This window comes from Corythoichthys intestinalis, chromosome 9 (genome assembly GCF_030265065.1).
Source record: "Corythoichthys intestinalis isolate RoL2023-P3 chromosome 9, ASM3026506v1, whole genome shotgun sequence".
Taxonomy (NCBI): Eukaryota; Metazoa; Chordata; class Actinopteri; order Syngnathiformes; family Syngnathidae; genus Corythoichthys; species Corythoichthys intestinalis.
In genome coordinates this window covers 8,876,160-8,894,408 of record NC_080403.1, presented here as the reverse complement: position 1 = coordinate 8,894,408, position 18,249 = coordinate 8,876,160, and the positions used below count along the sequence as shown (strand labels likewise).

The following is an 18,249-nucleotide window of genomic DNA, read 5'->3' as shown; positions in this document are numbered from 1 at the left end:
GAACGACTGATCTGTGTAAAGGAAAGAAAGAATGGGGCCATGTATCGAGAGATTTTGAGTGAAAATCTCATTCCATCAGCAAGGGCATTGAAGATGAGACGTGGCTGGGTCTTTCAGCATGACAATAATCCCAAACACACAGCCAGGGCAACAAAGGAGTGGCTTCGTAAGAAGCATTTCAAGGTCCTGGAGTGGCCTAGCCAGTCTCCAGATCTCAACCCCATAGAAAATCTGTGGAAGGAGTTGAAAGTCCGTGTTGCCCAACGACAGCCCCAAAACATCACTGCTCTAGAGATCAGCATGGAGGAATGGGCCAAAATACCAGCAACAGTGTGTGAAAAGCTTGTGAAGACTTACAGAAAACGTTTGGCCTCTGTTATTACCAACAAAGGGTACATAACAAAGTATTGAGATGAACTTTTGGTATTGACTAAATACTTATTTTTCACCATGATTTGCAAATAAATTCTTTAAAAATCAAACAATGTGATTTTCTGTATCCCCCCCCCCCCCCCCCATTATGTCTCTCATGGTTGAGGTTTACCCATGTTGACAATTACAGGCCTCTCTAATATTTAAGCGGGAGAACTTGCACAATCAGTGGTTGACTAAATACTGATTTGCACCACTGTATTCGATGTGATTATAAACAAGATGAAAAATGAATGTCAAACTTTCACAAACATTTATCCACTGTAAGGGTTGAATAATTTTGAACACAACTATAGGTTGGGTACCTCTTGTGGTGAGGGGCAATGTAGGCTGACATGTAGTTCCATGTATAGGTTACGTTAAATCCAGACATTTGTTCTGGAAGTTTTCAAAATGTTTTTTTAGTAGTTTTTGAAAACAAATGTTTTAATCGAATGGTGTATAACCTGAACACATGAAAGTTAGTATAAGTCAAAACAGATTTATTTTCCATTGATCATTTACCCTATCAATTAATTGCGTTCATATTTGTTCACCCAATCTGTTTGCTGTTTTTAATGTCCCGTCCCCAGGAAAATGTGTACAATCAGAATATGCTGTTATATCGTCCCTACCAATGTTGAGACCCAACCTACACCCTTGGTGTAGACTATACTTGATACACTGTAAAATAGATTGAGAAATAAAATCATTAGCATTATACAACCTAGTGGAATCTTTAGAATACCATGACAACAGTTTCTTTTTCATTTTAGTGGGCAAGGTCATGTAATACATTTGCACATATTTAGAGGCATTTCCCACATAAGACTTGCTGATGTGTCACAGCAACAAAAATATTTCCAACAATACTAATTCAATGAAGTACAGTACTGTATGTACCTAGTGTTATACATCAACCTTTTGGAGACAATCTATACTTGAGATTTGAAGTGAGAGTTGCCACATAGTTTATTAGTATGAAGGGGCATACTCATTTGTCACAACTGTAGGTACACATGCAACAGTGAGCTCCAATGCAAAGTCTGCACTAACAGTTCTGTCAACGAAGTATTCATTTAAAAATATAGAGCCATGTGCAATTATGGTTGTAGTTTGCAGCAGTGTGCAACTACAATGCATTACAGTGACAACTGGTTCTAGTATTTCAGTTTCCGGCTGATCCATAGTCTAAATATTGAATCCTGGTGATTCAGGCAGTGTCCTGTAGTTGAGGTAGTTTTTCATTTCAAGACTATACATCCATATTTGATGTTATTATCATCAGAGAGGTTGAATGATTGACAGCACTTCACCACAGCGCCCTCTGACTTTCAGTTGGGCCAAATGGTCTGCTCTCGTCGGCCCGATATTCACAATGGCGACTGGTAATTTTCTATCGCTGGCTGCTAGTAAAAATCTGTACCCTGAGTAAACCTGTGGAAGATGAGAGATAAGCACATATAATTATCAAAGAGAAGTACTGTACTGTAGTGCTACAGCACTTTAGTGACACCCACCTGCAGCGACGTTCCGACAACTAGCACGGCATCTGACTCGGCTAATTTATTGTGCACAAACTGCACCGTCCCTTTATTCACGGTGTCTCCGAAGAAGGTAACCTCAGGCTTCAGTATTCCTCCACAGACCTCGCAGGAGGGAACCCTGAAGTGGAGAGCAAGGTCATCTTCCAGGAAAACGTCACCGTCTGGAGCTGCAGTACCGGCCTGAACCCTCCAGTCCGGGTTCAGCTCAACGAAACGACTTTGGAGCTCCTCTCTGGCCGAGATACTGCCACAGCCTAAACACACCACCCTGAACATTAAAACACATGATAACAACAATTCAATTTTAGTTATTTGAAGGCAATTTCATTGGTGGAATGTTCTTAAGTACAGATACACAAAAATTAACTTGAGTACAAATATGAAGTGGTACTTTCACTTCACTAAATTTTACAGCACGTATCTGTACTTTTACTCCACTACTTTTCAGATTGTTGCATGTGTTATATGTCACTTTTGCCCCCCCCCCCCCATTATCAATTGATAGTTTCGTTTTCATGCCTCTGGCGCAATTGATAAGCCCCGAGCAAATATACCGTAACTAAACAGTAGAGGCAGCGACATGAGTACAAGCAAGATTAGGCAAATGAACAAGATGTTGACCAATAAAAACCAACAATTGTGGAGTTGTTGAGCTTAAGCTTGTTTACAGTACAGTCAATTTTATTGGTTGTTTTTGCCGTTCTGCAGTTTTAAACAAAACTGAGCAGTCAATAAATTTTCCTGATCTTTCTTTGAATATTGACCCAGATCTCTGTATGTGTGTGTGTATATATATATATATATATATTAGGGCTGTCAAACAATTAAAATTTTTAATCGAGTTAATTACAGCTTTAAAATTAATTAATCGCAATTCAAACAGTCTATAAAATATGCCATATTTTTCTGTAAATTATATATATATTCTGTAAAATAAATTGTTGGAATGGAAAGATAAGACACAAGATGGATATATACATTCAACATACGGTACATAAGAACTGTAGTGGGCATTTCACTCTACTGTCATTTAAATCTGTCAATGCTGTCCTCACTCCGAAGCGTCTACTTTTTCCAAAGCTAGACAGCTAGTGAACGACGCCTTAATAATTCTTCTTCCTTTTTCATCTGATTTATTAATAAAATGGCCTCAAACCATTGTCCTCTTTAGACCGTCGTAAAACTACAAAATAAAAGTACACAAGCATTGCATTAGCAACAATGTTAGCTTAGCACGCTATACAGGTTCACTAAACATAAACAAAAAGCGTCTCATACAAAAAATATAACATTTCGCTTACTAACATAATATGTACATTCTTTACAACAACCATACTTACGGACAAATCTTGTCCAAGGATCATATAAGCACAACATTATCAGCCTGAGACGTCGTGCAGCCATAATGAACTGGTAAGAAAACAATAAACCATGTCGCAAAGCGACCACAAGAGTTCGCTGTTGGACAGCATAAAAAGCCTTGCTGTAAAACTTACCAAAAGGCAGAATACTTTCTGAGCGGGACATGTGCGTTAATTGCGTCAAATATTTTAACGTGGTTAATTAAAAAAATTAATTACCGCGCGTTAACGTGATAATTTTGACAGCCCTAATATATATATATATATATATATATATATATATATATATATATATATATATATATATATATATATATATATTGAATTATGTATACAGTGTATACACACACATGTATATAACATTTTTACATCGGGAGAAAATACTTTTTACTTGTAGTGTAAATTTTAAAACAAGTACTTTTACTTTTGTAAATATTTTCAGAGATACTTGCACTTTTATTTAAGTCGTTTTTTGCACCTGTATCTGTACTTTATACTTGCACTTTTATTTAAGTCGTTTTTTGCACCTGTATCTGTACTTTTACTTACAATAATTTTTGGACTATACGATGCTACTTTTTTCTCTCACTTTGAATCCTGCGGCTTATTTGTTGATTTATTTGGGTTAATAGGCAACACTTTATTTGACGGGCGTCACTCATGATTATGATATGACACTATCATGGGCATAAATTAATGCTTATAACAGATGTTATTAAGTCTCATTCAGCAATTTCTGTCACTAACTCCATTTATGTCTAGCTCGGATCTTTTACATCCATTCAAAAGTGGCATCATTTGCCAGATGACACAAAATGACATCTGTCATAAGCATTCATTAATGCTCAGGGCAGTGTCATGCCATAATTATGATGGTCTTATGACAGTCGTATGGCGCCACTGTCAAATAAAGTGTTAATAAAATACCATAACTAGCAATTAATGAAACAACTGGAACAGTAACTGAATAAAGAATAAGCACAGAATATGAATTTTGATTGTTATATACATCTGTAGTGCTGCAATGCATGCTAGGAGGCATGTTGGGCGACAACAGTGTTGACAGCAGGTGGCAGCAGAGGTTGACTCTCTGCCCCAAGGGAGCAGTGATGGGCAAATGAAGCTGTGCAACCAATTGGTTCATTTGGTCTTATGACAGTCTTATGATGCAGCTGTCAAATAAAGTGTTATCGGTTAATATCTTTTGGTGTAAATATCCCATTTTACCGTGAGGACAGCTGTGGTTTATATTCCAGTGCAGATTATCTACGTACAAATGCTGTTTTCGTGTCAAATTTGGTGTGTGGCGGCTTATAGTCTGGTGCGCCTTCCAGTCCGAAAATTACGGTAAGTAAAAAAAAATCTTTAAAAACCTTATTCTTTCTCTTATTCTCAAAAATTTAAAATACGAGTGCCATACAGTGAAGCCATACACTTTGGACTGGTCAGCAGTCAACTGAATTAAAAGTGAGTACTTTTAAGGCCTCTCAAATCTTACATTAATTCAAAACAGTTGATTTCCAAAGTATATTATCTATTTTGTAGCCTAAACTGACTTCACAAAAACCCACGTTTGCTTAATTTAAGCTTTATTTTTAGGACAAGTAGCACCTTTTAAATCGTCGTGGTATTACGGACACATTTGAGTTGAGAACCCCAAACTGAATATTTGTCTTTAGTCAATTAGAGAATGGTTACCAAAGTCGCAGACAGAACAAAAAAGTTGAATTTTGTTGTGAAATAATGAGGTTTTAATTGCCTTTCGCAAATTTAAGTGTTTTTGACCAGAACTCCGGAATTAAACCTTCAGACATGCTAAACAGGTCACCGTGCATCAGAGTCCTACACTATGGCAAAGCAAAAACAATACAATTATATATCTATTGAAACATTTAAAACAAGCACTAGTGTGCTCTTACAGGTTGAAGGCAGCCCTCCACTGGGTAACTTGTAACCAACAGGCAATAATAAGTCCACACTGCCTTATACTGGCTAACTCTTAACTATACAAAAACTACAACAACAACAAAAAAATCTGGCTCCAAGGATCAATGCTACATGGCTACCAAGTTTCAAGACGATTGGTTGATGTATGATGGCTGAGCAGGACCTCAAAGTTAGTGTCCACAAAAAAAAACAACAATATGAGAGGGGACACGACAAGCCTTCAGCCTGTTATATAAATGGAAACCATATAGGAGTAAATTTGAAGACTTAACCTCAAAACTATGAGTAAAAACAAGTGAACCACTTCTCTCTAGGCTGTCCAGTTTTACACTTTTCCAACAGAGTAAAAAATTCCTACAAAATCTTTAAAATTATATTAAATTAGGCAACACAGGCACCATAATTCTGGAATTAATTAATCACCCCTGATACATAAATAATGACATCAGGCGTCGAGGATCGGTTCGTATACATCTCTAGAATATATCTACAAAATTTTATTGTGATCCATCCATAAATAATAGAGGAATAGCTCAAAATGATAGTGTAAACACTACTACCATTAACAAATACAGCATGAGCGGCGACTTGACAGGCCTTCAGCATGCAATTAGTGCTGCAACGATTAATCGATTAACTCGAGTATTCGATTAGAAAAAAATATTCTAATTAAATTTTATTGCTTCGAGTATTCGTTTAATTAAAGTGGCGTTGTAATGGTTTATTTTGAAAATGTTTGCATTTAGTTTTATTGATTAGTATCCTCTGGTCTGCCTCATTTCACATAGCTGAATCCAACTGCTCCCTGTTAAGACCAACGTAGACCAAGTTGTTGTTTAAGTTTTTTAATGCATTAGTAATTTAGTTTACAGGTATATTTAGCCGGTTTTTTTTTTGTTTTTTTTTTCGGAATATGTCTGAACCATTTGTTAAGAGTATTATAAAAAAAAAATTTAAAAACGATAGCATTTTACAGCATTTAAGCTAGCGGACTTATGCTATGTAGGTTAGCCAATTGTTTTTTTGTTGTACATACATCCTCATTAAAAAAAAAAAAAAATCTCATTTGAGGCTCAGCTCAGGTATTTTAATTGTTCATGTTCCTTATCCTATTACTTGATTATTCGAACTAACTAGTTCATCGATAAATCGACGACTAAAACAATCGATCGCTGCAGCCCTACATGCAATAACAATAATAATGACAAGAATTATTATCATCATTGTAACATGATGTTTTGTCACCTGTGGGCACATCCATGGAGCTCAGTGAGTTTCTTCTGCCCTGCCTTTGAATGAAGAGCGTCCACATTCTGTGTGACCAGCCAGTGGAGCTTCCCTTCCGCCTCCCAATGCTGTAGAGCCCTGTGAGCCGCATTGGGCTGATGCGAGGAGAACTGCGGCCACCCCAGAAAGTTCCTCGCCCAGTAACGCTGACGGGACTTGGCACTGCGGACAAACTCGACATGCTGCATGGGCCGTCTGTCGGTGCGGGCGTATAGGCCGACGCCTTCCGAGCGGTAATCTGGGATGCCGGACTCCGTGGAGAGACCAGCACCACTGATGGCAAACAGGCGTGCCGCCCGGGAGACAAAGTCCTGGAGTAGCTGCAGAGATTGCACATCTGTGGAGCCGCAGTCAGGGACGAACATCCCTGCGGGGGCTGAGGATGCTCTCCTGGAAGTTGAGGAGTGCAGCGTGCTGACTCTGCATGGCAATCTCATCTGTGTAAAATTGGGCACATGAGCATCATTGAGACATGCACTGGGTCGCCAGAACAAACGAATTAGAACCAACACAAGAGTTTGTTTTGAAATTCCCTCTTGCAAATACTTGTTTTATTTTATCACTGTGAGGAAGGTTTGTTTGGTTATAACTAAAGATGTCCCGATCGATCACGTCATTTTCAAAGTATCGGGATCGGCAAAAAAATATCGGACATGCCTTTTTTTAATATATATATATTTTCTTTTTAAATCGTTTTCTAATTGTATTTAACGTTACAGACAAAATGTCTTACACTCATCCAGAGTAGTTTTGCCTTAAAGTAGGGCTATCAAATTTATTGCGTTAACGGCGGTAATTAATTTTTTAAAATTAATCACGTTAAATCAATAACGCATGCGCGGCACGACCCACTCACGCATTGTCGCGTTCAATCTATAAAGACGCTGTTTTACCTATAGATAGCGCTAAAAGGCAGTGTATAACGAGTAGAGAGAATTTTGACAGCTTTTGGAGCCATTTTTTATGTGGCTAAAGCCTTACAATACCTCTCTCAGCAATTAAAAATAACGTGGGAGGCAATGTGGGGACGAAAGGTAGTAGTTGATCATTTTCTTAACACCCTATGTTCTTTCCCAACGCAATTTATATCAATTGGTGGCAACAGTCATGGTTGCACTTCCCATCATGCATTTGGGCAGAAGTTAAATGGCATTTACTGAAAGCTCAACAGTTACACTAGATGGCAATATTTAGTCACAATATACAAAGTCACATTTATCCTTTAAGAATTACAAGTCTTTCTATCCGTGGATCCCTCTCACAGAAAGAGTTAATAATGTAAATGCCATCTTGAGGATTTATTGTCATAATAAACAAATACACTACTTATGTACTGTATGTTGAATGTACATATTCGTTAGAGTTTTATTCATTTTTTTCTTAATGCATTGCCAAAATGTATATGATCGGGAAAAATTATCGGGAATGATTGGAATTGAATCGGGAGCAAAAAAAAAAGCAATCGGATCGGGAAATATCGGGATCGGCAGATACTCAAACTAAAACGATCGGGATCAGATCGGGAGCAAAAAAAACATGATCGGAACAACCCTAGTTATAACATGTTTATTATCTTGAATGGAAATTTCTGTAATGTAAAACAGTAATTCTGAGACACGATCTTCATTTTTGGGGGGAACAGTTTCTCTAATAACGATGACAAGAAAACAAAACAAGTCTATGTTATAAATGACATTAAATATTCTGGTAAAATTTTGTAAGCAGAATTGAATGTACAACAAATTTAACTCTTAAAACAATAACTAAAACATTTAAAATTGTGTTATGCTCTTCCTTCAATATTTTAATTGAAATGTTCAAAAGTTCAAACACTGTGTGGACTAGTTGAGGTGACATTTTTGTTTGGCTGAGTAAATTGTATTTTACACTGTCTTTTTACTGCATTTAGTATTACAAACACACATAGCTGCCATAGATGGTGAAGATTTAAGCGTTGAACTAAAAATTAAGTTTTTACATTGACCACACACTTACTTACAACACTCAAATTAAGGAAACATGCCAACAACCCTTATTGTTCTAAGGACTTTAATTTTAGTTCATAAATTAACATTAGCTGCCATTGACGGCAACAGACGTTCAATCTATGGGAGTGTTGGAAGCGATCGCTCGATTGGCAGTGGCAGTGAAAGATGATCATACAATCCCAGTTAAATGGATTTGATGTCTATCGTTGTCAATGGCAATGAATAAGTGGACTCGTATCTGTAGGTGTCCCTTGTAAAATGTATAAATATAAACATGACATGTAATTTAAAGATCTTGTTTCGTAATAATAATAAATAGCATCGCATACTTTTTTTTTTTTTTTAATTCATTGCTGTACACACCTCGATCGTTGCAGAAAGTCATTTTTTTTTACACATACGGAAATGTAAACAGGCTTGCAACAGGCCCTTCAGATAATGGCACAAACTATTAAAAGTATACAAAAAAATTACCTTATGTAAGCGTTACAGCAGTGCGAAATCTTTGAAACTACTCAAAATTCAGGACCGTTTGGCCTTGTTATGTGACTTGACTCTTATGACACTTCAGGAAAAAAACATGCGGAACGATTCTCGCGTGACATTGAAGACAACCGGAAGTAATTTGAAGTGCACTGCTATAGCTGCGCAAGGTTTTATGGGAAATGTAGTGAGATACTGGCACTGGTGCGTTGCCTAATTTTTTACAGCAGGCGGCCTACCGCCTGAAAAATTCTCTCTCAAAAATTACTTAACACTCCAAGTGTAACGTCCTCAAGAGAGTCTGGCTGCAGCCCGCCTCTCTCAGTACCCTGCGCCGCTCGTCTCAGTACCCATCCCGCAGACAGGAAGTGACGCAATATCGCAGCTCTCAGACCGGAAATGACAACATGAAACAGCGCTCGAGCTCCGAGCTTCCGGTTTTATCGTAATAGTTAGCGTCCATTCGAACGTAAATACTAGTTTACTTTTCTTTTTGCAAGTCTTTTATTTTCGGTTTCAGCATCACTCATTATTATTTAAATAATAATTTATTTCCATGCTCCTTAAATTGATTTGGTGAAATCGGGAGATTAACTCTTTAAGCGCGGTCAGTTTGTTAAAGCCTGGTGATTTTACCAAAATGAAAAACATGGTTACAGTACATCAAAATTAAAATACACACTACTGTAATAAAGGTTTAATTGGTGACTGAAAGATCGCATGTGACCTATCACAGTGTGTACTTTAGTTTGTCAATTGTAAAATATACTCCAATTGAGAATTATTAGAAATTGCTGTCATCCTTACATTTTTATGAACGGACACATTAATATAGCTTCATTACAATTTAATGTATCAAAAACGTAATATTCTCTCCATGTTGCAACCAAACCAATTTTGTCTTTCATTTTGCTACTTAAATTCATTCATGTGAGTGAAGATCCTAATTAACTAATTCAGAAACTATATTAAACTTTCTGCTCCAGGAAAGGCACCTTTATTTCAAACAGAAATGACAAAATAGTTGTCATGTGTTAGTTGTTTTTTTCTTTTATCCCAGACAATAGTTGTAGGTTGTTTTAATTACCTGACATTTTTCGGCAAGCACTCCCGCCTTCATCACAGGTAATTAAAACTACCTACAACTAACATCTGGGATAAAAGAAAAAAAACAACTAATTTATAAGTGTAGAAAAATGAACTCAATACAACCAGTTCTAATGTGGTAAACTTTATTTTTTTAGTTTTATTATTTTTTTATTATTATTGAGAGAATACCAGATATTTTCTTTGGTCAACAATCTCCTCAAAAAAGGTAAATCCATCTTCCAGATGGTTGAAACAGAACTTGAATGGCTCCAAGACATTGTAGTTCGTGCTCATCCTCTTCCATCTGCAGGATGCTTGGGAACTCCTACTGCATTAATCCCCCCCCAAGCCCTGTCTGAGGCTTTTGTGCAGTCTTGCACAGTCCTTTTACCAAAACTGTTCATTGGAAAATAGAAAGAAAAGAGCTATTTGAATATTACATAAGTAAAATAAAAATGATGCTTTGTTAATTTTATACTTGATTTTTCTTTTCAGGCATTGCATTAAACTAGGTATATAAACAATCTTACCATTTTTTTCCCGTCATATCTTTTTGGAGTGGGCCACCACTAACTTGAAGGAGCTGTGGTTGCACCTCTTCCTAAAAATAAATCAGTGAATAAAGGGGGACATGTTCAAAAGTGCGTCAGAGTAATGGACACTAAAAAGTCTTTAAAAGCTGACCTCAGCAATTATATTCAAATTTCACTTCTGTAGCTGATAGACTGGTGGCACTTCACCCTGCAGTAATGCTTTTGCCTTATCTGTCCAATGGGCAAACTCTTTCCTGTGGCTCACCTAAGTTGAAAAAATACAAAAATAAGTATTCCACATTTTCCAACAAAGAATTAAGGTACTGTGCACCTACTTTCCTATGAATGCCATATCAACTGTTTCAAAGACTTACCATGCACCCAAGTTTGAAATTGTCCGCTAGCAATATACACCACCACTTCCTCAGAGTTGGCATATCAGTCTAACAAAAATTAAAAACAAGTGTAAATAAAGAATAACGACAAGGATATTTTGTAGCCCAATTTGAATGATTCGGTGAACTTCATTTTACAATGGTTAAACTCAAAGAGAGCATCCAGAACAGTGCAAAGAGCATACTACAAATGGATAAATGAATACAAATATAACAGAGGACAAAATTGGACAGTTAAACTCACCTACCATCAACATGAAGATGCCACAGTCCTTCCCCTATGGCTGTCCCGAAAAACCCTAACGTAAGAATTTAACCGAGTCACTTCCTTCAAGTTTTGAATCAATGAATATACACACTTTTACAAATACCTCTATTTCACTTCCAATCCTCTCTTTCCATGTCCCCCTGTTGATTGACTGTCAACGTTTTCTGCAATTGAAAATATAGGTTTATATTAAATACAGTAGTTAAACAATTACAAACGTGTTTCCATGCATAAGAACACCAACCAGTCAGGTTTAAATGATTCATGCAAACAAAACAAGGGCGTAGGTTTGCATAGGGACGGTAGGGACATAACACGACCAACTTTTCAGGATGCTAAAGTTGTCCCCACCAACTTTTGAGCAACCTTATTTGCATTATATTCGTCCCTACCAATGTTGAGACCGGGCCAACGCCCTTGAAACAAAACATTCGCAATTTTAGAGTGGCATTTTAGAATTTTGCTTCAAATGATTGGATGAATCATCTGGAGTGCAATTCTGCTTTAATTGAAGGGGCAACATAAAAGGATCGACTGGAACATACCTTCAAAACCAAACAAGGCTATTCTGGATAATCATGGAAACGCCATGCCAATATGAATGGTTACTGAATTTCATTAGAGATAACAATAGTTCTCTGATCTCAAGATTGGATCTGTTTTTCTTCCCACAAATAATTGGAATTTGGATCATTTAATTTGTTATGATTTGACTGTTCTTTGAAAATGAACCAATGCTCCAAGTTGTAGTTGTTACTAATCAGCCTTACAGGCAAATGCATGTGTGGGTCACATCCTGTAGGCTTTCACTATGTTGCAACAACATAGGGGTCAGCCACAAATATGGTCCTTCCCTGAAAAATACATAATCTATACACACGGACATATGTTATATAAATACAAACGTACGCAGACACCTACATGAGCCCATACAAGCATTCTGTAGGCTACATAGTTAAAATAATACCCTACACACGCCAAAAAATACTTTTTTATACCTTTGAATGAGCTACTTGTTAGACAAGTTATAAATATGCATTTCATATCTGCAAAAAAACACAAAAAGTTACATTTTACTTAATTGTACAAGTGACATTATGTTCTTTAGAGAAACTAAATCCTCAAAATTCACAGTTGATTCCATTTCATTGTTCAGGCCAACGTTCCAAAAGTCAGCACGTGTCAATCAAACTTTCTTTTTTTAGACAATCAACACCATTTCTGGCCTCTTAATATTCAAGATTTGCATAAGCTAATGAGAATGTTGATTGGTTAAATAAACAAAGAGTAAATAATCAATTATGTCCAATTGTTAACTAATATAAGGAATAATAAGCCTATCCAGATTTCCACTGAGCACAACATTTGTCTCAGACATTAAAACATACCAGCCGTTCCTGGGCAGGATGAGTTTGAACCGTCCATGAAACTCGGCATGGTCTTATATTGTCACCATTGGTCCTGTCTGCACAGTGGGTTTTACAGTGTTCGATGTCTATCGAAAAAAGTGTTCAGCACAGTCCAAAATCTAAAGTACATTACTATTTATGCTACTTACTTCCATTTGGATCTGTGTGACATCCCTGTATCTGCATGGGAAGACTACCATTTGGGGGTCGTGATTTCGTTTCTTCCCAATGGGGTGGTGATCTTGCAGCTAGTAAAAAAAAACTAATGAAAAAATATATAGCTAAGCAGAGTAACAATATCAAGAAAAAATTACAACCTTGTCCTATTTGGATCATGTGACAACATTCAAACTACAAAGGACCAGACAAAACAAATGAAGGCAAAACAACAATACCATACAACAACAAAAACAGCGAGCTGCGAATTGCAGGCATGTACATAATGAAAAATAAGAGTGCAATATAATGAAAACTACACAAAGAAGACTGTCCATTGTGGAAAAAAAAAATGTAAAAAGCATTAGCAGCATTAGCTAATTCGCTGCTGAATTCATCAGTACGTATTAAACAATATAAGTAGAGCAAAGTCGCATGCAGTTAGTAAAGGAAGACATTATTTAAATTGCATTAAGAATACTAGATATAAGTACGGTCTTTTCAACTCAGAATAAACACATCATATTTTCACCGCAAGTGTTGTTTAACTATTTAACATTTTTAAACATGCATACGCTTTTAAAAACTTTTTTTCAGTGCGGCCACTTACCGTGTTTTTTTCGCGAGAGGTGAAATAACGTAACTTGTTTTCGTCGCAAGGGTTGACGACATTTCCGGTCTGAGGGGACTGAGAGCTGCGGTGTTGCGTCATTTCCTGTCTGCGGGATGGGTACTGAGAAGAGCGGCGCAGGGTACTGAGAGAGGCGGGCTGCAGCCAGACTCCTCTCCCTTGCCTGCCGAGTAGAAACATCATGCCGCGCGGGTTCGCGTCCCGACCTGGTCAGAGGTGGGAGCGGAACGCGGGGCGGCGCTAACACACCGGTCACACGAGTACCACATCATAGAAAATAATCATCTGAAAATATATTTTATATTTTTCATTATAAATTTTTATTATTAAGCCACTGTAACAGTTTCAAAAACGGTGCTTAAACATATGAAAATAAGTAACGACTTAAACAATGATGCAGTTATATTCCACTGTGTATATATATACACAAACATATATATATATATATATATATATATATATATATATATATATATATATATATATATATATATATATACACACACACACACAAACAAACACAGAGTGGGGCAAATAAGTATTTAGTCAACCACTAATTGTGCAAGTTCTCCCACTTGAAAATATTAGAGAGGCCCGTAACTGAAAACCTCAACCATGAGATATAGAATGTGGAAAAAAAAAAACAGAAAATCACATTGATTGATTTTTAAAGAATTTATTTGCAAATCATGGTGGAACTGTGGGAGCAATTATTAGAAAATGGAAGACCTAGAAGACTACTGATTATCGCCCTCGATCTGGGGCTCCATGCAAGATCTCACCCCGTGGCGTCAAAATGATAACAAGAACGGTGAGCAAAAATCCCAGAACCACCTAGGGAATGACCTACAGAGAGCTGGGACCACAGTAACAAAGGCTACTACCAGTAACACAAAGCGCCGCCAGGGACTCAAATCCTGCACTGCCAGACGTGTCCCCCTGCTGAAGAAAGTCCACGTCCAGGCCCGTCTGCGGTTCGCTAGAAAGCATTTGGATAATCCAGAAGAGGACTGGGAGAATGTGTTATGGTCAGATGAAACCAAAATAGAACTTTTTGGTAGAAACACAGGTTCTCGTGTTTGGAGGAGAAAGAATACTGAATTGCATCCAAAGAACACCACACCCACTGTGAAGTGCTTTGGGGCTGTTTTTCTGCAAAGGGATCAGGACAACTGATCTGTGTAAAGGAAAGAATGAATGGGGCCATGTATCTCCTTCCATCAGCAGGGGCATTGAAGATGAGACGTGGCTGGGTCTTTCAGCATGACAATGATCCCAAACACACAGCCAGGGCAACAAAGGAGTGGCTTCATAAGAAGCATTTCAACGTCCTGGAGTGGCCTAGCCAGTCTCCAGATCTCAACCCCATAGAAAATCTGTGGAGGGAGTTGAAAGTCTGTGTTGCCCAACGACAGCCCCAAAACATCACTGCTCTAGAGGAGATCTGCATGGACGAATGGGCCAAAATACCAGCAACAGTGTGTGAAAAGCTTGTGAAGAGTTACAGAAAACGTTTGGCCTCTGTTATTGCCAACAAAGGGTACATAACAAAGTATTGAGATGAACTCTTGGTATTGACCAAATACTTATTTTCCACCATGATTTGCAAATAAATTCTTTAAAAATCAAACAATGTGATTTTCTTTTTTTCCCCAAAAAAATTATCGCGTTAACGGGTGGTAATAAATTTTTTAAAATTAATCACGTTAAAATATTTGATGCAATTAACGCACATGCCCCGCTCAAACAAATTAAAATGACAGCAGAGTGAAATGTCCTCTTGTTACTTGCTTTTTGGTGTTTGGCGCCCACTGCTGGCGCTTGGGTCCAAAGGATTTTATGGGCTTCAGCACAGTGAGTGAGCATGGTGTAATTATTTACATCAACAATGGCGAGCTACTAGTTTATTTTTTGATTGAAAATTTTACAAATTTTAATAAAACGAAAACATTAAGACGGGTTTTATTATAAAATTTCTATAACTTGTACTAACATTTATCTTTTAAGAACTACAAGTCTTTCTAACCATGGTTCGCTTTAACAGAATGTTAATAATGTTAATGCCATCTTGTTGATTCATTGTCTTAATAAACAAATATAGTACTTATGTAACGTATGTTGAATGTATATATCCGTCTTGTGTCTTATCTTTCCATTCAAACAATAATTTACAGAAAAATATGGAATGTTTTATAGATGATTTGAATTGCGATTAATTACGATTAATTAATTTTTAAGCTGTAATTAACTAGATTAAAAATTTTAATCGTTTGACAGCCCTAATATATATGTTTGTATAGATACTGAAAAAGCAGTTTCTTCTCTTGCACCCCTCTTTTAAAATAAACTGCTGTATTTTAAGCCAAAAGAACTGTTGTGTTAGATAGAAAAATACTGTATGTCTATATGCTGCCATAGCAGATCCATGGCGCATTAAGCCCCCAAACTATTTTTAATGATTCTAAGCTAAAAATGACAGACATTTCGAATGATAAATATAATTAATATAATTACTCACCTTCCTTATATGGCTGGGTTGAAACAAAAGCGGTTGCGCGGTGTCTGTAAACGGGGGTTTCCAGGGTAAAACGGACAAATTAAAAATAATTCGGGGCATAAAAAGAAGGTAGCTAATTACATTTTTTATTTGAAATGTCTGTCATTTTTAGCCTAATTTAATTTTTTGTTGAGTTTGGTTGTGCTTGTGCACAAAAGCAGTAGTATTCACATGAAGGAGGGCTCCATTTTTAGACAGATAATGTTGAGTGGTCTTAAGACAAATGTTTATTTTTTTGCATTCCTGGATAGTTAAGAGATTAAGTTTGTATTTATTGTGTATGTTAATAAATATTAAAGTTATGTTAAAATATTGCAATTTGAATTTGCAATATTTACAATTTAATTTAAAATCGAGACATTTATTCTGAAAGGTTTAAAAATGTTTCTTCAGTAGTTTTTAAAAACAAAGGTTTGAATCGAACGGTGTATCACCTGAACCAATACACATGAAAGTTAGTATTAATCAATACAGATTTATTTTGCATTGATCATTTAGCCTATAAATTAATTAGGTTCATATTGGTGAGAAAATGTAGCCCTGACCCCTGTTCGCCCAATTTGTTTGGTCTTATTAATGTCCTGTCCCCACCAAAAAGTGTACATACAGGTTATGCTGTTATATCATCCCTACCAATGTTGAGACCAAACCTATGCCCTTGATGATAACCCCGCTCTAGCAAAAAATATCTGAAGAAAAAGGGGAAAATTTTGAATGCAAACAAAATGGCTACATTTCCATTGCACACGTCTTCAAAAGGACTAACCAATGAGCTGGAGTTTACCACAACTGACTGGTTGAAAGGCAAGATACATCACTCATCACCTTGGAATGGTCGCCAGTCAATTGCAGAGTGAAAATATACAAGCAAGCCTATGGGTTATTAAGAGTCTTCTATTAACATGCCTGTGTTTGGGACTTGGGCAGATGATTGCACTTGTAAGCATAGAGGAACATATGAGGAGTCCACACAAGAAGATGGGAGAACTATGAGGCGCAATGCCTACCTCGACACCCACGGTCAAAAGTTCTAAGACACTACACCATTCAGTAGAATCCGAAATTTTTTTACCACGGGTGAAGATCACACACAGTGATGCTCTTATAGCAATTTCAACATAATCTCATGACACAATGAGTTGGTTTATGAAATATCAGATGAAAACAAGTCCATATCTGTACCGTATTCTGTGATTTGCCGTACAAGTACCTCCACATTCAAAGATTCATTCAAGTTCTCAAATAAAAGAAATGAGTTGATGAAAAAATGGCTTCATTTTCAATGCCAATTAGACTGTACTGCACAAATCCTGACTGCAGAAATGCATGATGTTTGCTGTGAAGAAGAAGAAAAAAAAAACATTTTAGTATTGGCATTTAATCGGGTTTGTACCATGCATAATCGTTTTGACTGAGTTTGATTGTATTTGTACCAGATTGGGTGCAGTTCATGGCAGCTTCCACACGGTTGTAAAACGCCTCTCCCAGCATAGAGCGGATATCCCTATGTTTCGTGTGGACAAAACACCGCGTCGCATCTTTAAATAGCAGATCGCTTTCACCATAGCGTCGAGACTCGAAGAGCTCAAACTCAGAGCTTGAATTGACAGCCAGTGTTTTCTGCCGTTTTAAAACAAATTTCATATTAGAAAATTAGCTTTCAATTTGATGCAGTCAGTTCTACATGCACCACTTAAAACAATGATAACTATAATACAGTAAATATATTTATACCTCCCGAGGAATGTAAATCAAAGGTAATCTTTCATCGTCTGTATTGTTATCTTTCTGAAAGTAGAATAATTCATACAGCGCTTTTGCAGGTGTCCCTAAAGTAGATACTCGGGTGTCTCTCATTATCACTCCAAGCAGAGGCCATCTATCATCATATTTATCTGACAACATATTAACAAAATAATGCAGATGAAAATCAGGGTCTGGATGCTCACTTGAGACTTCATGAGGAAATCGTAAACACGCGCTGTGAGCACCGGCCGAGTCATGACTGTGTTAGGTGGGATGAGTCCCAGATTACAGCTCTCCCACTCGGACAATGAAGCACGATGGCCATCTCCACACAGCAATTCAAAGTCAGATGCCGTCCACCCTTTGGCCCAACCAGAGGTGGTTAGACCTGTATGAGACAATAAAAGAAGTGTCTAACTAAGAAATGAATGTTATCTCAGG

The 18,249-nt window shown here is 37.1% G+C and overlaps 1 protein-coding gene across 4 annotated transcripts; it reads right to left on the bottom strand.

Moving 5' to 3' along the window:
• Nucleotides 1-538: 538 nt before the first annotated feature.
• sirt4 (sirtuin 4) lies at nucleotides 539-17,644 on the bottom strand. 4 transcript variants are annotated; one of them, XM_057845859.1, is made up of 11 exons: nucleotides 12,868-13,783; nucleotides 12,698-12,804; nucleotides 11,413-11,473; nucleotides 11,290-11,340; nucleotides 11,021-11,089; nucleotides 10,798-10,911; nucleotides 10,644-10,714; nucleotides 9,016-10,509; nucleotides 6,512-6,990; nucleotides 1,932-2,212; nucleotides 539-1,848 (listed from the first exon to the last, which is right to left on the bottom strand). In XM_057845859.1, exons 9-11 carry the CDS (start codon nucleotides 6,888-6,890, stop codon nucleotides 1,696-1,698), a joined length of 813 nt encoding a protein of 270 aa, XP_057701842.1. In that variant the 5' UTR covers nucleotides 6,891-6,990; nucleotides 9,016-10,509; nucleotides 10,644-10,714; nucleotides 10,798-10,911; nucleotides 11,021-11,089; nucleotides 11,290-11,340; nucleotides 11,413-11,473; nucleotides 12,698-12,804; nucleotides 12,868-13,783; the 3' UTR covers nucleotides 539-1,695. The 4 variants fall into 4 exon arrangements, with proteins under 4 accessions (XP_057701842.1, XP_057701840.1, XP_057701843.1 ...); XM_057845857.1 differs by lacking the exons at nucleotides 9,016-10,509; nucleotides 10,644-10,714; nucleotides 10,798-10,911; ... (3 more) ...; nucleotides 12,698-12,804; nucleotides 12,868-13,783 and adding exons at nucleotides 17,245-17,398; nucleotides 17,496-17,644 and having other exon boundaries at nucleotides 1,932-2,226; XM_057845860.1 differs by lacking the exons at nucleotides 9,016-10,509; nucleotides 10,644-10,714; nucleotides 10,798-10,911; ... (3 more) ...; nucleotides 12,698-12,804; nucleotides 12,868-13,783 and adding an exon at nucleotides 17,245-17,357.
• Nucleotides 17,645-18,249: the final 605 nt, after the last annotated feature.

Excerpts from the sequence above, each read along its gene's own strand:
- sirt4 (XM_057845857.1), bottom strand. The coding sequence starts at position 17,280 with ATGTGGAGGTACTTGTACGGCAAATCACAGAATACG. Across the intron at positions 6,991-17,244 it reads ACGGCAAATCACAGAATACG|ATGAGATTGCCATGCAGAGT; the intron begins GTACAGATATGG and ends AATTTTACACAG. Across the intron at positions 1,849-1,931 it reads TTGTCGGAACGTCGCTGCAG|GTTTACTCAGGGTACAGATT; the intron begins GTGGGTGTCACT and ends CATCTTCCACAG.